Below are 25,095 nucleotides of genomic sequence, written 5' to 3'. Positions count from 1 at the left end.
CCCCCATGGCCATTGGGAGCCTCTTTGCACGTGGTGTATTTTCTTCACTTCACTTCTTCAGATGAATAATTAATAGAGGCTTTTTTGGTCTTTCTTGTTGTTTCACCAGCTGCCTTCCACCGCCCGGCGGGGGCTCCTGCCAGCACCTCACCCCTCCCCACGCCGGGGGTGGTGTGTCCTTCTCCGCTCGTGGGCTGGGAGCGCCGAGGGCTGGAGACAGAGCTGGGCATGTGGCTCTCAGCTGCTGGAGGAAGAGGTGGCCCTGGCTCTGAATGGCCGGCCATGGCACCAGCAGGAGGGTACGTCTCTCCCAGTGCGGCATGACTGACAGAGCCTGCCGGCCACCCGCAGCACAGAGCCGGGAACTGGGAGAAAGGCAGGGACTCGGAAGGCAGCGGAGCTGGGAACTGGGTCCGAGAGGCCCAGCAAGTGCATTCGGAAGGAAGAGCCCAACACTGGGGAGTCAAGGAACCGGCCCCACGGGGCAGCCACCCCACTCCCTCGCTTGCCTGCGGCCCCATTAGACTGGGGGAGGGGGATGCGGCATCTGCTCAGCCTGGTTTCCAGGGCTCTGAGCCCCTGCGGCGCCCTGGACTCTGAATGGACTTGACTGCCCAGCACGGCACAGAACCAGGCCCCTTTGCAGTGTCCCAGGCTGGGCAGCCCAGGCCAGGGAGCACCGTGGGGCAGCCCCCCCTTGGAATGGGCACAATGCACTGTGGGGGGCTGGGAAATCGCATTGGCCTTCTCAGCTGCCAGCCACTCCCCAGGGTTGTGCCCTGTCAGTTGCCAATCCAGCGCTGGCCCGGGGCCAGGAAGCCTTCCTGTTGTAAGGAGGTGTCGTAACCAGGCGGGATGGGCAGCGGAGGAGGGGCGGGAGAGCCAGGTACCCGGAGGAGTAAAGTGCTGAAGTTTACTTCTCCCAGTTCCAGTGCCTGGTGTTCCAGGGAGCCACTGCTCCTGGGGCTCGCTGGCTGGCCGGAGCTGCCCACGGCCAAGCAGGGCTTAGATCCTTCAGCAGCAAAGGGGTTTATTACCTTGATTTTAGTTTTTGAAGCCGGGATTTGCAGCCTGTGATGGAGCCTGGGACAAGGGATTGGGGGAAAGAGGCAGCCTGAGCCAGTGGGCAGGGAACTGGTCTGGGGCTCAGGACACCTGGGTTCTGGTTCTGCCACTGCCCTGCTGGATGACTGGGGAAATCAGCTCCCGCTCTGGGCCGCCCTCAGCCGTCTGTCTGTTCGGGTAGAGGGTGAGCTCTTAGGGGCAGTGGCTGGCTCCCCTCTGCCTGCAGCAGCCAGCACGGTGGAGCCTTGGAGCCGCTGCATGACAGATGATTAATAATAAAGTGTTGCAAACGAAGCCGTTATGGAATCGGGCACAAACCCGGCCAGGAGGGAAATGTGTGAAGACAAACAAATGCCTCTCTCTCTCTCTCTCTCCTGTCCCGCAAGGGAAAGCACCTGTGGGAGCTGCAGTGGGATATGGGGAAAGCAGTGAAGAAGACTAGAACCCAGCTGCGGCCCAGGGACCATCCCTGTTTTACAGATGGGGAAACTGAGGCAGTGGGAGGGGCCATAGTTCAGCCAAGGCACAGCTCAGGCCATCAGCTGCTCCAGGCCGCGGCCCAGAGCAGGGGGCTCAGAGGGACCCTGAGGTGGGGGGCCAGGAGGGTGCTGTCAGCATGCCCAGCAGCTGGCCCCACAGGCAGCCCGGCTCAGGTCACGGCCCCCTGGCACGGGGGGGACGCTGAGCCAGGCCCTCAGGCTCCGTCCCAAGGGGCGCCCCATGGGCGGGGGAGAAGGCAGAACTGTGTGAAGAAGGCGCCCCGCTCTAGGGGGGAGCGGGCAGCACAGACCAGCGCGCGCGGGGGCCCCCGCCCGTGAACGCGCCACGGGAGCGCGCAGGGAAGGGGCGGGCCCGGGAGCGCGCAGGGGGCGGAGCTCGGCGCGGGGCTCGCGAGCTGGCGGCTCCGGCTCGGTTCCGTGCATTGGGTCGCGCTGGGCTCCGCGGCGCAGGCGGGGGTTGAGCGCCGCTGCAGGGGCAGGATGGCTGCTCGCCTGGCCGCGCTCCTGTCTCTGCTCCCGCTGCTCCTCCTCAGCCAGGGGCCGGCGGGGACCGTCTGCAACCGGCACGCCGTGCACTGGAACAGCTCCAACCCGCAGTGAGTCCCGGGGGCCGGGGCGCCTGCAGCGCGGGGCTCTGGGGGCGGCTGCGAGGGCCGCGCTGGAAGGGTCCTGCTCCGAGGGCGTTGCTGGGGTCCGTGCGCTGGGGGAGGGGGGCGGCGGCTCTTGGGGGCGCGTGTATTTGGGGAGTGGCGGTTGGGCGCGCCGGGGGTCCAGGACCCCCCCCCCGGTGGAGCTGGTAGCAGGATGGGGGGAGCCGTCGGGCTGGGAGGAAGCGGCTCCCCCGTGTGGGCCGGGGGAAGCCTCGGGGTGTCCGGAGTCGCCCCCTGTCCCTGGCTGCCCCTGCCCTGCCTCCCCTCCCCCCGTTGCTCTTAATGCTGCCCCCCCCTCCTCCTATGAAGGGGCCGGAGCCCGGGGTGGTGGGGGTGCGAGGGGCCGGGGGCCGTGCGCGGAGAGGCAGGGGGCGGCCCCGCAGCGCCCGGGCACGGTGCGTGGCGCGCCCAGCGCCGGGGCGAGCTGTGCTAAGACCCCCCCTTCGAGGCTATGGGCTTGTGTCCCCCACCCGGGCCTCGACGTTCTGCCCATTGCAGGGCTGGACTGTCCGGGCAGGGGGCGTGGGGGGCTGGTCTGGGGCGCCCCCCGCGGGCGGGTGGAGGGGCCCCGGCGGCGCCCGTGGGTTTAGTCGCCGCCTGTTCTCCGCGGTGCTCGGGGGGGGGGGTGTTTATTGCAAACGGAAGGTGTCTGGGGAGCTGGTGCCAGAGGGCCCGGAGCATCCGCGGTGTCTGGGGAGCGCGGGGTGTCACTAAACGGCCTCGCTTCCCAGGGGTGAGCTGGGGCTGGACTCGCTGCCCCCTGGCTCTGGCCCTGCTGGGTGGACCTGTCCCGAGCCCTTCCCCTGGCTGGGGGGAAGGGGTGCGGCTGGGAGAGAGCCCAGGGCCGGGGGTCCCCTCCGCTGGGCTGTCACTGAGCCCTACCTAGCATGGATGGCCCTGTCTGAACATGCCCCGCGAGGCTGGGCTGCGTGGATCCCGCAGGTGAGTCAAAGCCACGCGCCAGCCCACGCCTGCCTGGGGGAGTCTCTGCGCCCGTGGTCGGCCGCCTGCCCCCTGTGCACACAGACAGATGGCGTCTCGCTCCCTGACTGTCTGGGGCGGGCGTGGGGGGCGACACCCACTGGCTGCAGGCGGCCTGGGAAGGGGCCGGGGTGCCCACTGGCCTGTTTGCCCTGCGGGCAGGGCACGGGAGGGGTCCTGGCCTCCACAGGGCTGCTGGCATGGCCCCCGGGCAGTGTAGGCGACACCCCTCGGGCGAGACCCTGGAAGCGAGCTGTCCGCAGACACCAGCTGCTGGAATGGGGCCTGGGGGGCCACCCCCGCTCTCAGCTGGTCTGGGCTGTGCTGAGGCTGGCTGCTTCCCTCTGCCCTGCACAGGTGACCTTTAGGCTCGACTCCTGGGGCCCAGCTGCCCTGTCCCCCAGACGTGGCTCTGTGGGGCCGGGTGCAGGCGGCCCGGGGGGCTGGAGAGGTCACGAAGCCAGCGCTTCAGAACAGTCAATAGGGTTTGTAAGTGAAGATCTGACGATTGTTGGTGTGTTCGGAGCTTCAGGGAGCCCAGCTGATCGATGGCCGGGAGCGAAGCAAACACCCCCCCCCCCGCCGTATGGTTCACGCCCTGTCGCTCGGGGCTGGTGGGTAGCTGGCAGGTTGCAAGAGGGAAAGCCTGCGTCCCGCACTCCCATGGTAGCGCCAGTGGCTAGTCCAGGCCCCAGTGGTGCAGGGATGGGCAGTGCAGCGGGGGCTTTGATGGAGATGTGAAATGGGTACAGGCTGGCTGGGCATTTGGGGGTGTCCCACCAGCCTGGCCAGGGGAGGGGCTGGAGGTGCACAGACCCAGCCACCTTGCCCTGCACTGGGGGGGCAGGAGGGGACACTGGCTCTTAGCAAAACGCACCATCCGCCATCCTGGTTCCCTTTGCAGGGGGAATCGACAATGAACGGGAGAGGGATCCGGGTCCAGCCGGAACGTCTCTCTGCTGTGCCGGTTCTGGGGGTGCCCCCCCCGTCTGTCTGGCACTCCCCCGCTCTCTGTGTCTCTTTGTCCGAGGAGGGAGCGTTCCCTGGGTAGCGCCTTCCCTTCCCATTCAGATTGTGTCGTGAGGCGGAAGCGCAGGCCCCATAAATTGCGCGTGTGTGTGAGACGTGCAGAGCTGAGGAGCAGCACAATGGCGAAGTGGCTGGCTCACACCGGCACGAGCGCCTTTCACAGGGACCTTCCCGCTAGCCCCTCCCTTAGCCAGGCCCCCGTGAGCCAGCCCCGGGGCTAATGCCAGGGCGCCCAGCACCAGATTTCCCAGCTCTGCCCGTCCGGTGTCCCTGGAAGTTCCCTTGCTGTGACAGGCTCAGCCTGGTGCATCCTCGGTGGGGCTGTGCCCGTGGGTTCTCCCTGCCTCTGAGCTGCCTGGGCTGGAGGGATCTGGGCTATCCACCTCGGTGATGACATGCCTGCCAGGAGAGACAGCGCTGGCCCTTCCGCCCCTCCGAGCCCCAGGGGAGGGGGAGAAAGGAACCCCAAAGCGAGCCAGTCAGCCCCTCTCTCTCAACACCTGCACCCCATAGGACCCAGCGTGGGGCACGACAGGAGCCAGCTCCCAGGCTGGGGTGGCTGCGGCAGGCCCATCCCTGGGCGTGTTGAAGCGCTGATATTTATGGCCAGGCAGTGCAGCAGGTCGGACTTGGTTACCACTGTGCGGCAAAGCATCAGGATTAGAGAGGAATAATGGGGGGCGTTTGGCTTCCTGGGCTGCGGTGCACAAACCCTGGCACGCCCGGTGGGATCAGCTCCTTACGGGGCCTGCAAGCCCCTCCTTCCAGGGGAGAGTGCCAGCCGCAGCTGGTGCCCTGCTATCCTTCCAGCCCCCTGGTCCTGGCGCACCAGGGCTGCCGCGGCTCCTGCGTCCCGGGTTGCCGAGGGGGTGAGCTGTGGGGTGTGACTCCCCGAATTCAGCACTCGTCCCATCCCGAGGCCCCTGGCTCTTCAGACCACCAGCAGCTGTGTTTATGTGTCCTTGGGGGGGGGGGTTACTCCCTCCGCTCCTCCCCCTGCCCCCCAGGCTGGCGTGTCAACCCCCTCGTGCCCCTGTGGAGGGAATCAGCTTCAGCATCCAATGCCCTGCCCCGCCTCCGTCCTCAGCAGCATCTCAGGCCCCCAGGGCATCAGCTGCTCCCTTCGGGTCCTGACCACGCCTGCTCTCAGCGGGACCAATTGCTCGTGCCCCGCTGGGCGCCTGCAGCCCTCTCCTCTGCTCACCCAGCTGGATCCAGGTCCAGGAGTGGCCAAGCCAGAATCCAGCTGCTCTCGGCTCCTGGGCAGGGTGGGCTCTGCTCTGCCTGGTCCCTCTGCTGGGGCTGCCCACCTTGAGGGCCCACCCCTCAGAGCCCCCAAGGGAGAGGGGGTGACTCCTCACTGCACTTCCCCCCAGCCGCCTCGGAGCCTTAGCAAACAATGCTGGGGACCCCGCGACAGGGTTTGGCTTGTCTGTCCCCCACCCTCCCCGGGCAGAGGCCTGTGTGTGGCTGGCGCAGTGCTGGGCAGGCTGTGACTGCAGGTGCAGAACGAGCCTGGAAGCTGTGGGGCCACTCCCAAGTGTGGAGGGAAGGCCTTGCGGGGGAGGGGGGATGCGCACCCCTGCCCCCCCGGCCATCGTGCCAGCCCGGTCCTCGCGGACACAGGTTCCCACCCTGTTTCCTCTGCTGGGGGTTGAACCTGTCGTGGGGGGTGGAGTTGGCTCCTGGGGGCTCCTCCTTTTGCAGCGTTTCTGGGGTCCCTGGTGCAGAGCAGTGGGGAAGAGCTGCGCGTCACGCAGCGGCTGGGTCGGACCCGGCTCTGCCACGTGGGGAGCGGGGTGCGGCTGCCTGGGGGCTCCGTCTCTGGCCGAGGCAGGTGTATGCTCCCGGGGGCAGTGGCCAGGGCCAGGCGGGGGATAAACGCAGCTGAACCCTGCGAGCGGCCGGACTGTGGGGGGCTCGATCCCAGTGCAGGGAGCAGACACCCCCCACCCCAGGCCCCGAGCAGGCACCAGGTGGAGCTGGAACTGGAGAGTGCAATGGGAACCCCTGGGGACTAAAGGCCGAGCCCCAGCCAGCCGAGGGGGGCAGCCCATGCTAGACACAAATATTGGGGTGTGGGGATTCCAGCCACTGGGGGGCTGGGCTGGGGGAGGCATCTCTCAGGACACAGGAACCCCAGTGCTGTGGGCGGGGGCTGAGCCGGGGGAGTGGGTTCCCAGGGTTTGGGATGCGGGGATGGCGGGCTCTGGCACATAAGGGTGGGTGTCTCTCTTGCTGGTGTCCTAGAGGACCCCAAAAGGCCATTGAGTGCAGCTCTCACGCTGAGCAGGGCCACGGAAACCTGGAGCATCCCTGGCAGGGCTTTGTCTGGGGGTTGGGGGGGTGTCCCCAGCCTCCCTGCTCCAGAGCATAATTCGCCTTCGAGCCTGATGCCTGCCCTGCATCTCCTTGGCTGCTGGTCAGCACCTCCCTGGCGTGTCCTAGCTCCTCGGTGTGATAGCCCTTCCCGGATCTGCAGGCTGCCCCCCCATCCCCCCCAGCCTGCCCCGTTTTCTTGTCAAGGGCCCCGGGCCATTGGGCCCGTCTGTCAGCCTCGCTCCCTGCCGCAGGCGTGTGGGGGGGAGTGGGGTGTGGTGCTGTCATAGGCAGAGCAATGGGGCAAAGGTGGCCGTTGGGGGCAGGCCTGCGGGGTTCTGGGAAGGGGACAAACTGTGCTGCCAGGAGAAGGGGGGCACTGCCCCAGCAGGCTGGGGGGTGCCCTAGCTAGGAGTACATGGCATGCCCAGAGCCCAGAGGCTTCCCCGGGTGTGTCTGGGTCAGCCGAGTTGCTGTCTCTCTCACCTCCTGGTACCCCTGGCTCCTGCCATTGGGACACACCCCTCTCCTCCCCCGGGTGCAGCCCCTGCCTGCCCCATACTTGCTTGGGGGGTCGCTGTGGGGCTCTCCCAGCCCCGCCCCACAGTGGGAGCACAGCAGCCTGCGTCCAAGGCAGCTGTCCTGGAGTGGGTGCTGTGCAGGTCCCTCTGCTCCAGGGTGCTCCTGAGAGCAGGGCTGGGCCAGCCCCAGAGCCAGGCTTTAGTCTCCCCTCGTCTAGGCTGCCAGACGTGGCTGCATCCGCCCCACAGGCAGGGCTCGGGGGCGTCAGTGGACAGCCCGTCTGCACCCCCCCAATATTTCCATCATTTCACCCCCTGGGGGAGGGGAACCAAGCTCACCCCAAAAGGCCACTCGGGGGGAGGCCTGGTGCAGGCAGGGACTGTCCCCATCTCCCTGTGCAGCCGAGTCCCTGGGGCTCCCCACCCCAGCCGGCTGCGTGGAGCCCCCTGACAGCAAAGCAGCCCCCCTCCTGCCCGTGTCTGTCAGTCTGGGCTGTTCGTACCCCTGCAGCGACCCCTCCCCCATCTGCATGGTGCCCTGGGCAGACGCCTCCCCTCCCCCATCTGCACGGTGCCCTGGCCAGACGCCCCGAGTGCCGGGAGGCGGCAGTGCATGGCGGGTATCGATCCCGCCATCCCGAGGCCCACGTGAGAACAGGGGGATGGGGATCTAGCTGCGCAGGGCCAGGGGGCAGACACGTGGAGGGGGAGAGCCCAGTGACCCTGGGCATCCAAGTGTCGGGTGGCTTGAGCTGAGCGGGAGGCTGGTCGTGGAGTCCTGCAGGGCAGGGGGGGCGGGGGAGGGCTTGGGCCTTGTGTGCAGCCCCCCGGCAGCGGTTCAAGGCAGCTTCTCTCTGGCTGGTTCTGTGCTGAAGGCAACGGGAGCGAGCGAGGGAGACCCAGAGAGAGCCCTTGAGAGCAGCAGCAGCCTCTCTGCCCTGGGGGTGGGAGGGGGCTGCGCTCCCTGCTAGCCCCCTGGCAGCACTGTGCCCGCTGGGGGCAGGGGGGCTCCTCTACTTGGAAATGGAGCTCGTGGGTCAGACCAGTGACCCAGGAGCCAGGACTCCTGGGTTCTATTCCCCAGCTTGGAGGAGGGCGTGGGGTCAGGGGACTCCTGGGTCCAATGAAGGTGCAAAGCATCCTCCGGCCTGAGCCCCCAGCAGATTGGGTTGGCCAGTGGCTCCAGCCTGGAGACTGTCCCAGCGGTGGAGGGCAGGCGCCGGGGAAGGGCCAGTGAGCGGATCCCTTCCCGGTGGAGGGGCGCGGGCAGGCAGCCAGGGTTACCGTCACAGTGGCTGGCCATGCAACCTGCATCACAGGGACCCCTGGGGCCCTAGGGGGGAACTACGGGTGCCAGGGGGCTGCTGCACCCCCTGGCTGGAGTGAGAGACCATCTGCCCCTTCCTGGGCGCCGGCCTGGCCTGTACTCCAGCCCAGCGCCACAGATCACTGCCCTGTGCAACACCAAGGGGTGTGGGGACAGCTATGGGGGGAGCTCCTGGCTACTCCAGGGTTGGCCTTTCCCGGTGGGGAGTTGGGTGGGGGTGCTGGCTGTTGGGGGGAGTTGTCAGGAGAGGACCTGCTGGGGAGCAGAGTGTCCTGGCTGTGGGGTGGCTGTTCCCAGCAGCGGGTCCTGTGGGGCGGGGTACTGGCTGTGGGGTGCGCTCCAGCAGGGGTGGGGGGGCTGTGGGGCCCACTCTAGTGGGGGAAGCCTGTGGGGAGATGGCTGTGGGATGTCCGCCAGTGGGGGGGGCTGTGGGGTGCGCTCCAGCAGGGGTGGGAAGGGCTATGGGGCGTGCTCCAGTCGGGGAGGGGGGGGGGGGGCTGTGGGGAAAACTCCAGTGGGATGCTGTGAGGTGCTGGCTGTGGGGCGCGCTCCAGTGGGGCAGGGGAGGATTCTAGTGGTGCGGGGGCTGGCTGTGGGGCACGTTCTAGCGGGGGGGCACTGGCTGTGGGTACGCTCCGGCGGGGAGGGGGGCTGTGGGGCGCTGCTGTGCAGCCCCAGGCAGGGGAGGGTGGTGATTTCCACGTTACAGCCTGTAATTACCTTGCCCGGCCTGGCCGCGCGGCCCATCCCTGGGATCCCACACACGGTGGGTGTGGCTCGGTCCTTGACTCAGGGCAGCTCCGGCATGGAGCCAGGCTCCTTTCCCTTCCCGGGCTCCCACAGCTTGGAGAGGACCGAACGGCGCTTGGCGTGGTGGGCAGCTCTGAGCAGCCTTATGCTGGCATCCCTGTGGGGCACAGATCCCTTCCTGAGGCAGCCTGAGTGCTCCCTCCCATGGCCGGATCCAGGGGCCGTGGGGCCCTGGCTGCTCCGGCGCCGCCTGGCCTGACAGGCGGGAGTGGGGGTGTGCTGGGCGCCAGGCTCTGGGAGGAGCTGGTGCCCCTGGGGTTAAGGGTGTTCACCGAAAGTGCCCAGTGAGTCACGGCATGTTTGCAGGGCTTGGTGGGGGGAGGAGGGTGCTGCTGCATGGCAGGGGATGGGGTCCGAGACCAGGGCAGGCTGCAGGCTGATGACCCCTGGGGTTGGGGGCATCTTATGCTTGGGGCTGGTGGGGAGGGGGGTTGGTGTCACACCTGGGAGGGACGTCCTTGCCTTGTGTGAGCAGTGGTGGGGTGCAATGGGCGTGGGGCAAGCCGTGAGGGGGCACATGGTGCCAGGATGCTGTGGGCATGGGGTGGGTTGCGAGGGGGCGCACGGTGCCAGGATGCCATGGGCAGGTTGCAAGGGCGCCTGTGCCAGAGTGCCATGGGTGTGGGGTGGGTTGCAAGGGGGCAAGTCGTGCTAGGGTGCCATAGGCATGGGGCTGCTTGGGAGAGGGTGCGCAGTGCCAGGGTGCTATGGGCATGGGCTTGTTGTGAAGGGGGCATGCAGTGCCAGGGTGCCATGGGCATGGGGCTTGTTGTGAAGGGGGCATGCAGTGCCAGGGTGCCATGGGCATGGGGCTTGTTGTGAAGAGGCACGTGGTGCCATGGGCATGGGGCTTGTTGTGAAGAGGCACGTGGTGCCAGGGTGCCATGGGCATGGGGCTTGTTGTGAAGGGGGCACGTGGTGCCAGGGTGTCATGGGCATGGGGCGGGTTGTGAAGGGGGCACACGGTGCCAGGGTGCCATGGGCATGGGGCGTGTTGTGAAGGGGGCACGCGGTGCCAGGGTGCCATGGGCATGGGGCGGGTTGTGAAGGGGGCACGCGGTGCCAGGGTGCCATGGGCATGGGGCGTGTTGTGAAGGGGGCACACGGTGCCAGGGTGCCATGGGCATGGGGCGTGTTGTGAAGGGGCATGCGGTGCCAGGGTGCCATGGGCATGGGGCGGGTTGTGAAGGGGCACGCGGTGCCAGGGTGCCATGGGCATGGGGCGGGTTGTGAAGGGGGCACGCGGTGCCAGGGTGCCATGGGCATGGGGCGTGTTGTGAAGGGGGCACGTGATGCCAGGGTGCCATGGGCATGGGGCGGGTTGTGAAGGGGGCACACGGTGCCATGGGCATGGGGCGTGCTGTGAAGGGGGCACGCTGTGCCAGGGTGCCATGGCATGGGGCGTGTTGTGAAGGGGGCACGCAGTGCCAGGGTGCCATGGGCATGGGGCACGTTGTGAAGGGGCACATGGTGCCAGGGTGCCATGGGCATGGGGCGGGTTGCAAGGGGGCGTGCGGTGCCGGGGTGGATCCGCTTGCTCCTGTCCAGGCCAGTAATTGAGTCGCTGCCTGTGGATTGATCGTTTAATTAAAACCCAATTAAAAAGCTCATTGATCTTGTTAGCGAAGCCGGGAAGGTTTGGGCTTTACCAGAGATTAAAAGGATTGTAGGGCCATGGGGGTGGAGGTGCAGGGAGCTGGGGGAACCGGTGGGCTCTGGGGAGCTGGGTGGGCGGGCGGCGCTGCTCTCTTCACACCCAGCCTTGAGCCCCCACCCACAGCACCTCGGCCAGGCGTCGGGGAAGCATGGGATGTGGCGGCCGGGGGCGGGGGGAGAGGGCCCCGGGGGAGCGTCGCCATTCGTGGTGTGCATGCGCGGGGCGTGTGACTTGCAGATGGGCCAGGAGCGTGTCCGTGCGCTCGCGGGGGGGCTCTGCGTGTGCACGGCTCTGCGGTGACAACGCGTGTTGCATGCACAGCGTGTCTGGAGCACCGTGCGCGTGTGGGGCTCTGCCTGCCCCGGGGGTGTGGGCGGCGGGGTGTCTGGGGGGGCTGCTCCCGCGGCGAGGGTGGGGCGGGCTGCTGGCGATGGTCTGGGCGGCGCTCCCTGGTGCGGGGTGTCTCTCCGGCTGTCTGGCCGCTGCCGGCTTCACCTGGCCCTGTCGGTCGCTGCGGCTTTGCCTCTGGCTGCCGCAGGACACGGCTGAAAGGGGCACGTAAATCAGTGGCACTTTTTTGTTCGCCAGCCAATCGATGAGCCCTGGCTGCGGCGGCAGGGCCCAGCTCCCAGAGCCGGACAAAGGGGCTGCCTGGCTGGGGAGGGGCCGCCCGGTGTCTCCAAGGGGCCTGAGCTGGGCCCTGCGAGAGGGGGGCGCCCGGGGTCTCCTGTGCCACCCAGGCCCCCTCCTAGCTGTGCCGCTGCTCCTTGCCTTCAGTGAGTAGCCGCCACCGGGATGAGAGGCCAGGGCCGGCGGGGTGCGTGGGGCTGGCCCGGGGCCCGGGCTGGTCCCGCTGGGGTGGCCCGGCTGCGGGGAGCACTGCGCTGCACCATGCGTTAGCCAGCAGCCCGCGTTGATCGCGGCGGATGGGAGTGGAGCAGCCGCCAGGCTGCGGCTTGCCGGGTAGCCAGTGTCCTGTCGGGGCCAGGCCGGGAAGGGTCCACCGGGGGAATCCACCTGCCCGGCTCCCACGGTGACGGAGGGCGCCGCTGCCTCGCAAAGCTCTGGTCTAGAAACGCAGCCGTGCAGAAGGGATGCAGCCCATTCCGCTCCTGCGCTTAACCCTTTGGGAGCCACGCTCTGGGAGCTGGCAGAGCCCGCGCTGCCTGCAGCCGGGGCCTCCCGGGGACGGTCGGCCAAGGTCGATCATGGCCTGGGGGGCAGGCCCTGGAACGGCAGCCGTGGTTCGTGCAGTGTCTGGGGCTGCCCGTCCCGAGGGTGGGGGTCCTGTGTGGGAAGGGGCCGGGGCACTTTAATCCCGTAAATTGCAGACCAGGCCAGGAGCCGGAGCAGGATGGGGCTGAAAGTGGAGCCTGTGGATGCTGCCTTCTCGGATTGGGGCACCCTGGGCCCTTGGCTGCCAGGGCTGGGCCAGGCTCTTGCTGAGTGTGTCTGTCTGTCCCATGCGCTCCCCGGTCGCGCTGTGGGTGCAAAGCCGGAGGGCAAGTAGGGGAGAGCTCGCCGCTGCTGGGGCAGCTCACGGAGCCTGCTCGTCTCAGATTCCCGACCAGCTCGTTCTGCTTCCTGGCCACTCGCCTGCTGGGGCTCAGGGCGCGGGGAGATGGACCAGTGCGGGGGGGGCGGGGCGAGTCCCCTGGTGGGACCTGTGGTTCCAGGGACGTAGGGCTGTGGAGTCGGAGCCCAGCTGGGGTTGCTGTGTTCTTGGGGGCAGACGGGGGCTGGGGCAGCAGCAGCTTCTCAGCGTCTGTGCAACGTGCCCGGGATGCATCACCGAATGCGGTCCCAGGCCGGGTGCTGGCGGGGAGCGTGACGTGCCCCCTAGTCCGTGCCCCCAGCAGGAACAGCAGCTTAGTGTGAGCCACTCAGCGCCAAAAGACTGACCTAGAACGTGGGGCAGGGGGAGATCCAGGCTAGCCGAGCCCTTCCCAGCAGGCGGCGCTGTGGGGAACAGGGGAGTGCTGGCTGCAGGGGTCGATCCCAGCCACTCCCAGCAGGGGGCGCTGTGGGGAACAGGGGAGTGCTGGCTGCAGGGGTCGATCCCAGCCACTCCCAGCAGGGGGCGCTGTGGGGAACAGGGGAGTGCTGGCTGCAGGGGTCGATCCCAGCCACTCCCAGCAGGGGGTGCTGTGGGGAACAGGGGAGTGCTGGCTGCAGGGGGCGATCCCAGGCACTCCCAGCAGGGGGCGCTGTGGGGAACAGGGGAGTGCTGGCTGCAGGGGGCGATCCCAGGCACTCCCAGCAGGGGGCGCTGTGGGGAACGGGGGGGGCGTGCTGGCTGCAGGGGGCGATCCCAGCCACTCCCAGCAGGGGGCGCTGTGGGGAACAGGGGAGTGCTGGCTGCAGGGGGCGATCCCAGGCACTGCCAGCAGGGGGCGCTGTGGGGAACAGGGGAGTGCTGGCTGCGGGGGTCGATCCCAGCCACTCCCAGCAGGGGGCGCTGTGGGGAACAGGGGAGTGCTGGCTGCAGGGGGCGATCCCAGGCACTGCCAGCAGGGGGCGCTGTGGGGAACGGGGGGGGACGGGGACGTGCTGGCTGCAGGGGGTTCTGTGGGAGTGGGGGGAGATCCCAGTGCCTCCATTGTGTGCAGGAGCTCTCTCCCTTGCTGCCCCATTGAACCCCAGCGGACGCTCCCCAGCCCTGTGAGGGGCTTGCCCACGGGGAGGACCACGCCGTGCCGGGGCGCTTGGAAGCTCCCCAGCCTCGCCGCCGGTGCACCATAGCGGTGTTGTCAGCACGGAGCCAGTGGGACACGCGCCGCCCCCCCCCATCTCTCCAGCAGCCTCAGCACCCGGGAAATGCCCCCTCCCCCTCCAGGGGCTAGCGGAGGGGCTCCTTAACGAGGCTGTTTATCAGGAGCTGGCTCTAATGGGCCCCTGGGGGAGAGGCTGGGCTGCTGTGGTGCCATCCTCCGGGGCAGCCCAAGATGGAGGCGGCTGTTCCTGCTCATGGTGGCTCCGTCCTGGGCTGTGGGGCCCTGGGGGCTTGTTCCACGGCGGGGCCCGGGCAGGGGCCCAGGGCTCTGGGGGCCGCCAACCAAGACGTGCAGTGAACCCTGTGGGGAGCGGGGCTCCGTGAGCCGGGTGGTGTCAGCCCAGGGGGCTGATCCAGCAGGACCCCCGGCCGGTCAGTTGGGCTCCCGCCTGCCGCCCCGGGTCCCACGCGGAGTTAATGACACGTTTCTCTCCGGGCTCGGGGCTGTTTCTTTAGTAAGGAGCCTTTTTCTCTCCTTTCACACCACATCAAAGGCAGCACTTGAAAGGTCTCTGGCTCCACGCTGGGGCGTCACCTCGCTGGCTGGCGCTGGGGGAGGAATTACCCGTCCGCGCCGGGCCTGGCTTCGGGCCCTCGCTCGGTGGGGGGGGCTGGCAGGGTTGCACAGGCAGTGTGCGGGCGGGGCTGTGGGGTCTTTGCACCGTGTGGCATTCACAGGGCCAGGCCCTGCTCCTGCTGCCCAGCCGCCCCCTGGTCCCTATTGCTTCGCTAGGGACTGCCCCGCTGCTGGGCCAGATGAGGTCGCACCGGGTGAGCCAAAGCCCCCCTGGTCCCCCCTGCCCGATAACAGCTGCCGTCCGCAGTGCCCCCTGCTGGCCACCTTCCCTGGACTGAGCCGCTTCTGCTGGGGATGGGGGATCTGCCTCAGCCCCGGAGGGGAGCACCCAGGGTAACCAGGCACTGCCATGAGAGCTAGGGGAGATGGGTGATCGATGACGGGGGGGCCATTGCTTGGGAAGTTGGAGGGGGGTACAGCTGGGTCACTGTGTCTCCCCGGAGCTCCGGTGTGTCCGGGGCAGGGCACCCATCCAGCGATGTTGGCATGAGTCTGGCTTCCACAGGCCATGGCTTGCTGCTGAACACACAGGACTCCTGGGTTCTCCTAATGCCTCCTGTGCTGGGGGGGTGTTCACCATCTGCCCCCTTGCATCTGTAGTGGCTTGGGGCCTGCATGAGATCTGGGGTGGGGGAGGGGATCCAGCCTGGTGCCCGTCTCGGGGTGTCAGGCCCCAGCTCTGGGCTGTGCAGCCCATGGGGCGTGGCTCCCAGCTAGGCCACTCCATAGCAGTCAGCATCCAGCACGCTGGGTTTCGGGGAGCAGAGATGGGCAGCGATTGCAGGGGATGGAGCCATCTGTTTGGCACTTGGCATTGCTGCTCAGAGAGACTTTCTTCCCCACTCCCTTCACGGGCTCAGGGAGATAAGAACGGCCATCCTGGGTCCAGCTAACTCCGGGTTCTGTCTCTGACAGTGGCCGGTGCCAGATGGTTCCCAGGAGTGAACAGAACAGGGCATTATCCAGTGATCCATCCCTTGTCGTCCAGTCCCAGCCTCTGGCAGTCCCAAGTTGAGGGACTCCCAGAGCATGGGGGTGCATCCCTGACTGTCTTGGCTAACAGCCATTTATTGTCCTCCAGGAACTTGTCCAGTCTTTTCTGAACCGAGTTGTACTTTAGGCCTACACAATATCCCCTGGCAATGAGTTCCGCAGGTGCGTTGTGTGAAGTACTTCCTTGTGTGTTTCAAACCTGCTGCCTGTTAATTTCATTGGGTGAGCCCTGGTTCTCATGTTAGGTGAAGGGGTAAATAACACTCCCCTCTTCACTTTCCCCACACCAGTCGTGATTTACAGCCCTCTGTCATATCCCCCTTAGTCAGCTCTTTTCCAAGATGAACCAGTCCCAGATTTAATCTCTGCTCATACGGAAGCTGTTCCATCCCCCTGATGGTTTTTTGTGGCCCTTCTCTGCACCTTTTCCAATTCTAAAGCATTGTTCTGTGATGGAATGTGCCTTCTGGGCATGGAGAAGGGCTCCAGGCGGGCTTGGCCCGGGTGGTCCTGGGAGGGGGTGAGCTGGCGGTTCGAGGTGGGGACCTGCCCTGACGTCCACTGCAAAGCGCCAGACCCTGGCACTGTGATACAAGGCTGACAAGCGCCAGAGAGGGCAGCAGGGTGGGTCGCCCTGGGGATCAAGGGGGTCAGGGCAGTTCTGCCAGGGCCAGAGGCGGCTGGTCTGCTGGGGGGGGGGGCAGAGAGGAAAGAGCATGAGGGGTGTTTGGGAGCCACTGCCCCTGTGCCAGCTGGGCATGGGGTATGGAGGTTCAGCCCCTTTTGTTTGAGCTGCTGGGGCCTGTGTGCATGTCCCTGTCGCTGGCCAAGCTGCGTGGAGGGTTCTCCCCATCTCTCAGTGGGGCACGGGGACCTGGGCAGGGGCTGGCAGAAGCGTGGAAGCCCTGGGTGCTGCTGGGCTCGGTGCCCTGCCTGCAGCCAGCCTGCACCTCCAGATGGCAGGCCTTGGCCGCGGGAGGAGAGTGAAGTGAGAGGGGCTGGAAGCGTGTGCAGCGGGGCTGGCCGTCCAGGCTGAGCAAAGCCCTGCACCCCCGTCTCCCTGGCAGGGCAGAGCGGAGCTGGGGAATGGGGAGCCCTGGCCCTGCACGGCTCCGCGGGGGGTAGGCGGTGGATGCACCGTGGCTCCTGGGACGAAGTGGGAGGGCGGAGGGGGAGGCTTGCAGGGACCCGGGGGCCGTTTGCAGCAGCCAGATTGACAGCTCTGGTGTCCCACTCCTCTCTGCCCAGTGCGCCCGGGGAGCAGCAGGAGCAGGGAATGGAGGGGTGGGGACGCAGAGGGTGAACCAAGGGTAGGGCTCTGACCATACGCTGGGCACCGCATCTGGCAACACCCCCAGGAAAAGCCAGCCTGGCCCCCTGCTTGCGTGTGCAGAGCAGGGACACACGGCTAGACGCTGGCCGGCCGGACACAACCTGCTTTGTGCCCAGTGCTGCCTAGAATATTCCCATTCCTTTCCGGCCATCTCGCTAGCAGGGCTAGAGACAGAGTGGGAGGCGCTGCGATAAGAGCCAGGGCTAGAGCGATCCCACGCCGGGGTGGTGAAGAACCCAGGAGCTGCCCTGAGCTAGACACCGGCTTGGGCCGATGGTCAGAGTCCCTGTGAGCTAGGAGGGGCCCGGGGCTGGGTGGGATGAGACATAATTCTGGCGGTACCGGGGGGCATAGCCTGGGCGCTTGGAATGGGGAGAGCATGGGGGTTGTGCCAGCATCTCCTCGCCTGGCCAGGAAGCCTCACCAGCGATCCAAGCCCTGGAGCAGGGCCCTGCTCCGTGGGGCAGCATTGAGGATGGGGGGATCTGTGCCCCCCAGGAGATGGGCTTTGTGGACTCGGTCCCCTCTATCCTTCTTGCCCCATTTCTGGCAGCCCCTACTCTCAGCCGGGCCGGGTCGTGCCCGGCCATGCGCCAGCCTGCAGGAGCAGATTGCCGTGTATTGGGGGGTCAGTGCCTGTCAGAGAGATGTGGAGCCGTGACGGGTGGATTTGAAATTCCATTGCACGGCCTGGCTCTGTTTGGGACTTGGATGCAGCTGGGACAGAGCGCGGGATGGGAGTGAGCGGGTGGGGGGCAGGGGGAGGCAAGCAGCAAACGCTCCGGTGTCCCCAGATGGGCCCCAGGGCAGTCAGGGCCATGGTGTAAATGAACCAGCTCTCGGCCCCATTGGCCGTGCTCCCAGGCTCCTGCCGGGACTCAGCCAGCATGCGCTGCAGCCGGGACGGCGGGGTTCCAGCCGTCTGGCCCCCGATCAGCCCAGAGCAGGGAGCGGGATCGTGGCCTGAGCCCAGTGCCGCGGCTCCCGTCGAGTGCGGAGCCAGCACCTCGCATCGCCTGTTGCTGGTGGAGCGCGGGAGTGGCAGGTCAGCGGGTTGCCTGGGAGGATTATCACAGGCCGGGGTTTCAGTCAGGCCCGGATTAGGAGTGCCGGAGTCTCTCCTGAGTGGATCTGAGGGGATTGCCGCTGTAATCGATGTAAATGAGGCTCCCGCAGGGCCACCCTTTACGGGATTAACACAGTAACGGGATTAGCTGGAACAGGGTGAAAAATCCTTTCTCTGAGCCGTGGCGTGTGGCAGGGCCCGGAACCCCCCCTCCTCTGCGCCGCGCTGCGCTCCAGAGTGGGGGCTGGCAGCCGGGGGCCACCCTCCACGCCTCACCAGCTCTTGGGAGTGGGGGTGCTGGGGGAGGGCAGGAGAGGTCCGGGGTGTACCCCGGTGGGCTAACGTCCCTTTATGTTCCCTGCTTTGCATTCTGTTCGGGCTTGGTTTGGTTCTGTTCAGCAGCGATGCAAGGCACCTCCAGGCCTGTCTCCTGGCCGCATCAGTTAGCCCCAGGCACGAGGCCTGTACGGCCCAACAGACACCCCAAGTAGTGGGGAGCTGGGAACAGAGGGTGTCATTCCCCCATCATCCATAGACTGGGCTCCGGGGTAAATGGAGGGGGCAGCCCCAGGCAGGGGCAGGGGTGGGGGCAGCGGTGCCTGCTGGGGGTCACTGGGGGACACTGAGCTGGGGCTGGATGGGCCAGGGGCTTTGGGGAGCTTTGATACCCCTGCCCATGACTAGGCGGGCAGATGCTGCCCGGGGGTGTCCCCTGGGCACAGACAGAACCTCCTCCCCAGAGAGCCCAGCTCCATTCCCATCCCTCAGCACCTGCTGCAGGGGGCTGAGGACCCTCCAGCCTGGGCGGGGGCTGGGAGTCGGGGGGCTGGATGGAGCCTGCACTGTGGGGTCTGTGCAAGGGACTGGGGGGCCTGGGAGGTCATGGCATTGGGGGAGGGGATCACTTCTGGCACCGGTGCCCAGCGTCCCTCCCTCACGTGGTGCTGGGCCGCGTTAATCTCTCTTCCGGGGCATCCTGCCAGCGAGACCCCGGTAGCTGCAGCGCGGGCACCACGGAGGCAGCCCCTGTAGGTCTGGTCGGGGGCGGGAGGGGGGCTGTGTGTGGATTTGCCTGGGGGAGCCTCACCGAGACCTTGGTCTTCTGCTGTCAGAGCTGATGCAGGGGGGCAGGGAGGGATTGTACAAACTCAACCCCCGCCAGTCTCTGGCTGCCGGTGCCCCTCAATTCCGACCCCCGGCCCCCTGCTCCCCTCGACAGCTCTGCTGGTGCCCCTCAATCCCAACCCGCAGCCCCTCTCCTGAGTCCCCGCTCAGACGGATCATGGTGGTTTTGAGGCTGGTTGTGATTCAGTGTCTGGAGGGGCAGGCAGGTGCCCGAGCCGCTGCCTCCCCCTTTGCTGCTGGGGGGGGCGTTTCCCAGCTCCATGAATGTGAGGATCGGTGCTGCCTCCAGTGGCAGCTGGGAAAATGCCCCCCCCCCCGCCCTGCCCTGTGGCCAGGCCCTGACACGGGAAAGGGCGAAGCCCTGGCCTGGGAGAAACCCCTGGGGCCTTGTGCAAAGCCAGGGGTCTGGGCAGCTGCAGTTCCCAGCTGGGTCGCTGCCCCCCCGTCCGAGGTCTGTCTGGGCGGAGGTTTGTACAGGGGGCGGGGGAGCGGGGGGGGGAGGCTGGGGGCACAGGGATGTGGGTGAGAGTCCCTTCCCTGCAGGTGTGGGGCAGGGCCCAGGGCGGCACGCCTGGAGGCTAGGCCAGGGGCCCTGGGGGGGGAGTATGGCAGGGTGGGGGTCCTGAGGGGTCCTGCCTGCCCCCTGACGCTCGCGCTCTCCCCCCAGCCTGCACCGGGAGGGCTACACGGTGCAGGTGAATGTCAACGACTACCTGGACGTCTACTGCCCGCACTACAACGACTCGGTGCCCGCGCGCAGGATGGAGCAGTACGTGCTCTACATGGTGAATGCGGAGGGCTACCGCACCTGCAACACCAGCCGGGGCTTCAAGCGCTGGGAGTGCAACCGCCCCCACGCGCCCCACAGCCCCATCAAGTTCTCCGAGAAATTCCAGCGCTACAGTGCCTTCTCGCTGGGCTACGAGTTCCACGCCGGCCAGGAGTACTACTACGTCTGTATGTGGGGCCGGGCTCTGACGGGGAGGCGGGGGTCAGCGCCAGCCCGGCAGCTGCACAGGGCAGGGGGGGTCAGCCAGGAAGCCCCGTCCCCTGGGCAGCCGCAAGCCCGAGCTGCCTCTGCCAAGCAACAGGTTCTGCATTTTATTCAGCGCTCCCTCCCCAGCCTCAGCCTGCAGCCCCAGGGCACCGGGGGTGGGGTGGGGGGGGCAGGATCTGAGGGGTGGTGTATTGTGGCCCATGAGGGTGGGAGCGAATCCACAGCTGCGGTGTGGCCCCGTGGCGCCCCAGCAGCCTCCCTAAAGCCCTGCCAGGCTCCCCCTAGGGGCAGCAGCCCCCTGTCCTGACTGGTGGGGGGGCCCTCAGGGTGGGGGAGCAGGTGTGATATCAGGGCTCCTCCTTCTCTTGCAGCAACCCCGACGCACAATCACCGCCGGGCCTGTCTGAAGATGAAGGTGTTTGTGTGCTGTGCCTCCAGTGAGTACAGCCTTGCACGTGTGTGTGCAAATGCCCAGGGGGGTGGGTGTGGGTGAAGGGGCAGCATGTCCGTGTCCAGCAGGGGCTCTTGGGAGGGGGTTTCGGGAGTGCGGGCGGCCCCAGGGACAGCGGCTCCCCTGGCTTGTTAGTGTAGGGGCTGGGGGTGGGCCCCTGAAAGCTCCCGGGGTGTCCCCCTGGGCTGTGACTCTTCTCCTCTCTCTCCTGCCTGCAGCCTCACACTCCGGGGAGAAGTCGGTGCCCACCCTCCCGCAGTTCACCATGGGGCCCGAGGTGAAGATTGAGGACTTGGGTGAGTGCAGGGCACCAGCGCAGCGGTACAGCATGGGGCACTGCCCCCCAGAGCCAGCACCCCCGGGCCACCCCCACAGCACCCCCTGCTGGGAGAGGCCAGGACTGGAGTAGTCAGGAGCTCCCCCAGCCAGGGCTCACACCCTTTCTCCCATACAGCGCTACACACACACACACACACACACAGCCAGTGCTCACACCCTGCCCCCGGTACAGCGCTCCCTACACACACACACACACCCCCCCCCGAACTCCCTTGTAGGGTCCCAGGCCCGGTGGGAACTCGTCCACGCTGCGCAGAGCTCGGCTCTGCATCCTGCCAGCCACGGGGTGGGGGGGGGGTTGACTGCCCCATCCTGTGTGGCCCCTGCTACCCCCCCCTCACTCTCTCTCTCTTTTCACAGATAACTTTAACCCCGAGAACCCCAAGCTGGAGAAGAGCATCAGCGGCACCAGCCCCAAGCGGGAACACCTGCCGCTGGCCGTGGCCGCTGCGTTTTTCCTAATGTCGCTCTTGGCCTCCTAGCCTGGTGTCGGCCGGCCTGGGGGCCTGGGCGCGGCTCCGCACAGCAGCTGCCCTGGCCCCTGGCGCTGGGACTCTGGCAGCGGCTGTTTGGAAAAGACAGAAGGGGGCAAGTCGGGGGGGAAGCCGGGCCCCGCACCGCCCGGACACGGAACCGTGAGGCCCTGCTGCAGCCGGAGAGCCACTGGAGCCCCCCACCGTGCGGGGGTGCAGCAGCAGACACCAGCCTGGGTGCCGGAGGGATGTAGCCTGGCCTGGGAGCTGCTGCGTGAGGACAAGGAGGGAGCCTGCCCTGCCCCCTGAGCACGGGATCTGGCCCCGGACTCCAGCGACTGGCTCCTGTGGAGACTCGACTCGGCCCTTCTGGGCGTCGGGCACCCTGCATGGCACTGTCCTCCAGCACCGAGCCTCCGTGACACAGCCCCCACCGCGTGCACCGCGCCCTGGCTGCCTCCTGCCCCAAGGGCAAATGCACGGGGCGTCTGTGCCCACAGCCCTGTTGAGCTGTCCCATCGCCTGGTGGCTCCACGCGGCTGGGCCGGGGGCGCTATGGTGCCAGCAGGCCCCGGACGTGGTTCAGGGGTGCCCATGCTACGGGCTCCCTCCAGACGCTGGGCCTGGTCTGCGTAGCCAGCCATGGGCAACGGACGAGCAGCGCTGGCCCCAGTGCGTGGGCTGTGGGGGTCAGGGCTCCCCAGGCCTGGGGGCTGTACATACCTATATAGAGATCTATACATCCTGTACAGAGAGCGGCTATCGCGATAGATCTGTCTATAAGGCCCGTAGGCAGCAGCGCGGGCCCTGGACCGGCCTGTACATAGTCAGAAAGTGTTGGATTCTCCTTGTCTTCTGTGAAGACCCAACCTATGCAAACGCACAGACACTTTTTGGGGGACAAAAAAGCAACTCGCCCTTTTTTCAAGTGCTTTGGCTGGTGATTTTCATATTCTGCTCTTAGTCTATAAAAAATAAAAGGATAAAAAACCCATCCCTGGGCTGCTTGGATTGGGGCCGCAGGGTCAGGCACCCTTGGGCGCAGCTGGCAAAGGCCTTTGTCAAGCACTGCCAACTTCCTAGACCCAAGGCAGGCCCACCCCCCTGGCTGGGCCCTCTCACCTCTACAGCTCCCCTGGCACACTTGTGTGTGACAGCCCTGGGCACGTGCCCTCCTAGTGCCTCTGCCAGGCCCTCCCAGCTTGCATGGGGCTCAGAGCTGGGTCTGACCCCTGGCACTCCAGGGTCTGGATGCCCTGAAGTCTGAATGGGTCCAGGAGGTGCTATCGCCCCCCAGACCTCTGGGGGCTCTTGCTGGCTGCGTTCCCTGGGCCCTGCCAAGGGGAGCGGGTTCAGTCCAGGCCAGGGCCCTCCCTGTGCAAACAGCAGCTCAAAGCGCTGCCCGCCTGCTTTTTCGGTGCACAAAGGGGCCATTCATGCCCCTGCACTCTGTGCTGGGCGCCTGGGGTTGGCTGGCAGCGGGAGGTGACTCCACCGCCCCGGTACCTGCTCCGCTCCTTGCCGTGCGGGGGGCGGGGGGGTGTGCCTGCTCCAGCTACCTGACCCCCTCGGCTCCTCCCCAGTGCAGGGGGCTGGGGGTGTCTCCAGGCCTGGGGAAGGCAGGAGTGGGGGCTGCCCTGGGCTCCTGTGGGCGGGGGCTGGGCTGGCTCGGGGCAGAGTGGGCTTGGGGCAGGGCACTCGTACCGAGCGCCCAGGGTCTCCTGTCACCAGGGACTTGGCGATTCCCGGCCCAGAGCCCAGCATGGGAGCACCAGCCTCAGGTAATGCTGGGGGGCAGGGAAGGTGGGGCTGGCCCCCCAAGTAATGGGGAGGGAGGCATAGGGTGTGGGTGGGGGCTGGGACGGTGACCCGCGGCTGCTCCATCCTCATTGCCCCAGATCCTGACATGTGGCAGGGGTGCTGGCTGGTTGCAGGGTACAGCAGCCTGGGTGGGACTGGCCCCGGTGCCCCAGGACAGAGCTCCCTTGAGCCCTGCGGCTGGTGCCAGGCCGAGTGCCATGCGGTGTGGGTGGGGCTGGCTGATAATAGCAGAGTTGGGGGAGCTGGGGCCCAGGCAAACCAGGCCCTTCGAGTCCAGCAGGGCCCCACCTGGGTGCCGCTCCTGCCCCCCTGCCCCTGGCCTGGAGAGCTGGGGGGAGGGGAGGGGCAAAGCCAGCCTAAGACCTGCCCCCCTGCAGGGGGGGAGGGGGGGCCGCAGTCCCATGGCAAACATAGTGGGCGGAGCCCTGGTTAGCCCCTGGGTATGTAAGTGCTGAAACGGGGGGCGGGGGGTGCTGCACCCCCGGCTTGAAGCGGTTCCCATCGTATCCAGGGTTCCTTTGGTTCAGTGGCTCTCAGCGCCCCTGGCTAGGTATGTCCGTGCGTGTGGCCACTCGTCTGTCTCTGCATGTGAGCATTATGTTGTCATGCAGACGAGCATGCGTGTGATTGCGTGTCCCTGCACAGGACCAGTGCTCTCCCTCACCCAACCCCCTTCAGGGACCCCAGGCCTGGCAGAGGCAGGAGACACCCCCTCTGGATAAGAGCTGGCACCTGGATGTGCCCCCAGGTAAGTGGCCCCCCCACCCCAGAGGGCTCAGCCCAGCTGGGGTTGAGGGAATGCACCAGGCACCTCCTCCCGCTGTGCTTGGGGGTCCTGGTGCTGGCACTGCCCATGGCAGAGGTGCCCAGGTGCTGACTCGCAGCTGCATGCCTGCTGTACCTGGCACCCCTCGCTGGGGCCAGTTGGGTCCCATGGGGAATCCCGAACTCGCCACCTGCCCCCCCACCCCCGCTGGCCACACTCCCTGTCTGGGCCGATCTGTTGAGCTCCGGGGGGATCTTGCTCCTCCCTGGGTCTGGGCAGCAGCATCCCCCCCATGCCCCAGCTTTTCCCCGATTTCTTGCTAGCACAGGGACCCCTGCAGTCAGGGGACCTCTGAGTAAGACATGCCCAGCCTGGCCGGGGCTCCCTACCTCCTGGGGGGGCGGGGGCAGGAATGGGGGGGCAGGGAGTGGATTTGGGTTTATAGTTTGCAACCCAAATCCCTCTTCTTGCTCTTTGCCTGGCCAGTGTGTGTGGGGATGGCACGGGGGGGAGCTGCCACCACACTCCCCTTTAGAATGGCTTGGGCAGGAGGGGGATTGGGCCAGGCCCTGCACACCTGGCCCTGCTGCCCCAGCTGTCTCCCTTCGGGGCTTAGCACCAGCTTGGTCCAACCTGTTTAAACTCCCCCCTTGAATGCAGATGGGGCCTGAAGGGGCGGAGCAGGGTTCAACCCCTGGAGGAGCCCTGGACCCCCAGTGCAGGCCCCCATTCCCAGCTGCAGCTCTAGGGGCTCCCAGCCAGCTGCCTTGGCCAGCCCCACAGCTCTGATACCCTCCCCTGCGCAGGGCAAGGGCATTCGAGGGACAGCGGCTCCTGGGGGCATGGCGGGAGATTCCCTAGTTTGCAAAAGCCTCTGCTGGGAAGTTCAATCCAACCCCAGGGTCTGAGCCTTGCCCGTGCTCCTGCCCTGCCCCCCACAGCACCCCCTGCTGGGAGAGGTGATGGCTGGAGGAGGCGGGGGCTGTGGCTAATGTGTCCTGACACTGTTCCCCAGTAACACAGTAACCTTCTGGGAAGAATCTCACATCACCCCACTGGCTGACACAGACCTGGCAGGATGCTGGACCCCTGCTCCTGTGCTGAGCCCCCTGCAGCCCCCTCCACGGGCTGACGGACCCTGGAGGGATGCAGGGCCCTGGCCCAGAGCCCCCAGCAGCCCCCTTGGGCAGAGAAGCTCGGTCAGAGCAGCAGATGGGGGCGGGGGAATCTGGTCCCAGGATCCCAGCTCCTGCAGCTGATAATTCACTAAGTGAGACTACAAAACCATTACTGCATCCAACCAGCGCCTGGCTGGGCGTGGGGGCAGTGCTGGCCTGATCCTGGGGACAGCGCTGGCCCGGCTCGATCCCAGCTGGTATCCCGGGGCAGAGGGTGCCCAAGTGCTGTCCTGGGTGCCCTGTGCTGCCCAGTGGGCGGTGCTCTCTGGAGCCTGCCACCCCATAGCTCCCCTAGCTCCCCACCCACAGCAGCTGGGTGTGCAGGCAGCTGCCTCCGTGGGGCT

General features: G+C 67.0%; 1 protein-coding gene across 1 annotated transcript; it reads left to right on the top strand.

The window, feature by feature from the left end:
• The first annotated feature begins 1,908 nt into the window (after positions 1–1,908).
• EFNA3 (ephrin A3) lies at positions 1,909–21,980 on the top strand. The gene is made up of 5 exons (XM_037883247.2): positions 1,909–2,161; positions 19,394–19,683; positions 20,095–20,160; positions 20,393–20,470; positions 20,874–21,980. The coding sequence occupies exons 1-5, from the start codon at positions 2,046–2,048 to the stop codon at positions 20,993–20,995; spliced, it is 672 nt and encodes a 223-aa protein (XP_037739175.1). The 5' UTR covers positions 1,909–2,045; the 3' UTR covers positions 20,996–21,980.
• The last annotated feature ends 3,115 nt before the right edge of the window (positions 21,981–25,095 follow it).

This window comes from Chelonia mydas, chromosome 24 (genome assembly GCF_015237465.2).
Source record: "Chelonia mydas isolate rCheMyd1 chromosome 24, rCheMyd1.pri.v2, whole genome shotgun sequence".
In the NCBI taxonomy this organism is placed as follows: Eukaryota; Metazoa; Chordata; order Testudines; family Cheloniidae; genus Chelonia; species Chelonia mydas.
Note: the sequence above shows the minus strand (reverse complement) of the source record. Positions and strands in the feature narration are given on the sequence as shown.

Excerpts from the sequence above, each read along its gene's own strand:
- EFNA3 (XM_037883247.2), top strand. The coding sequence starts at position 2,046 with ATGGCTGCTCGCCTGGCCGCGCTCCTGTCTCTGCTCCCGCTGCTCCTC. Across the intron at positions 20,161-20,392 it reads GTTTGTGTGCTGTGCCTCCA|CCTCACACTCCGGGGAGAAG; the intron begins GTGAGTACAGCC and ends TCCTGCCTGCAG. Across the intron at positions 20,471-20,873 it reads GGTGAAGATTGAGGACTTGG|ATAACTTTAACCCCGAGAAC; the intron begins GTGAGTGCAGGG and ends CTCTTTTCACAG.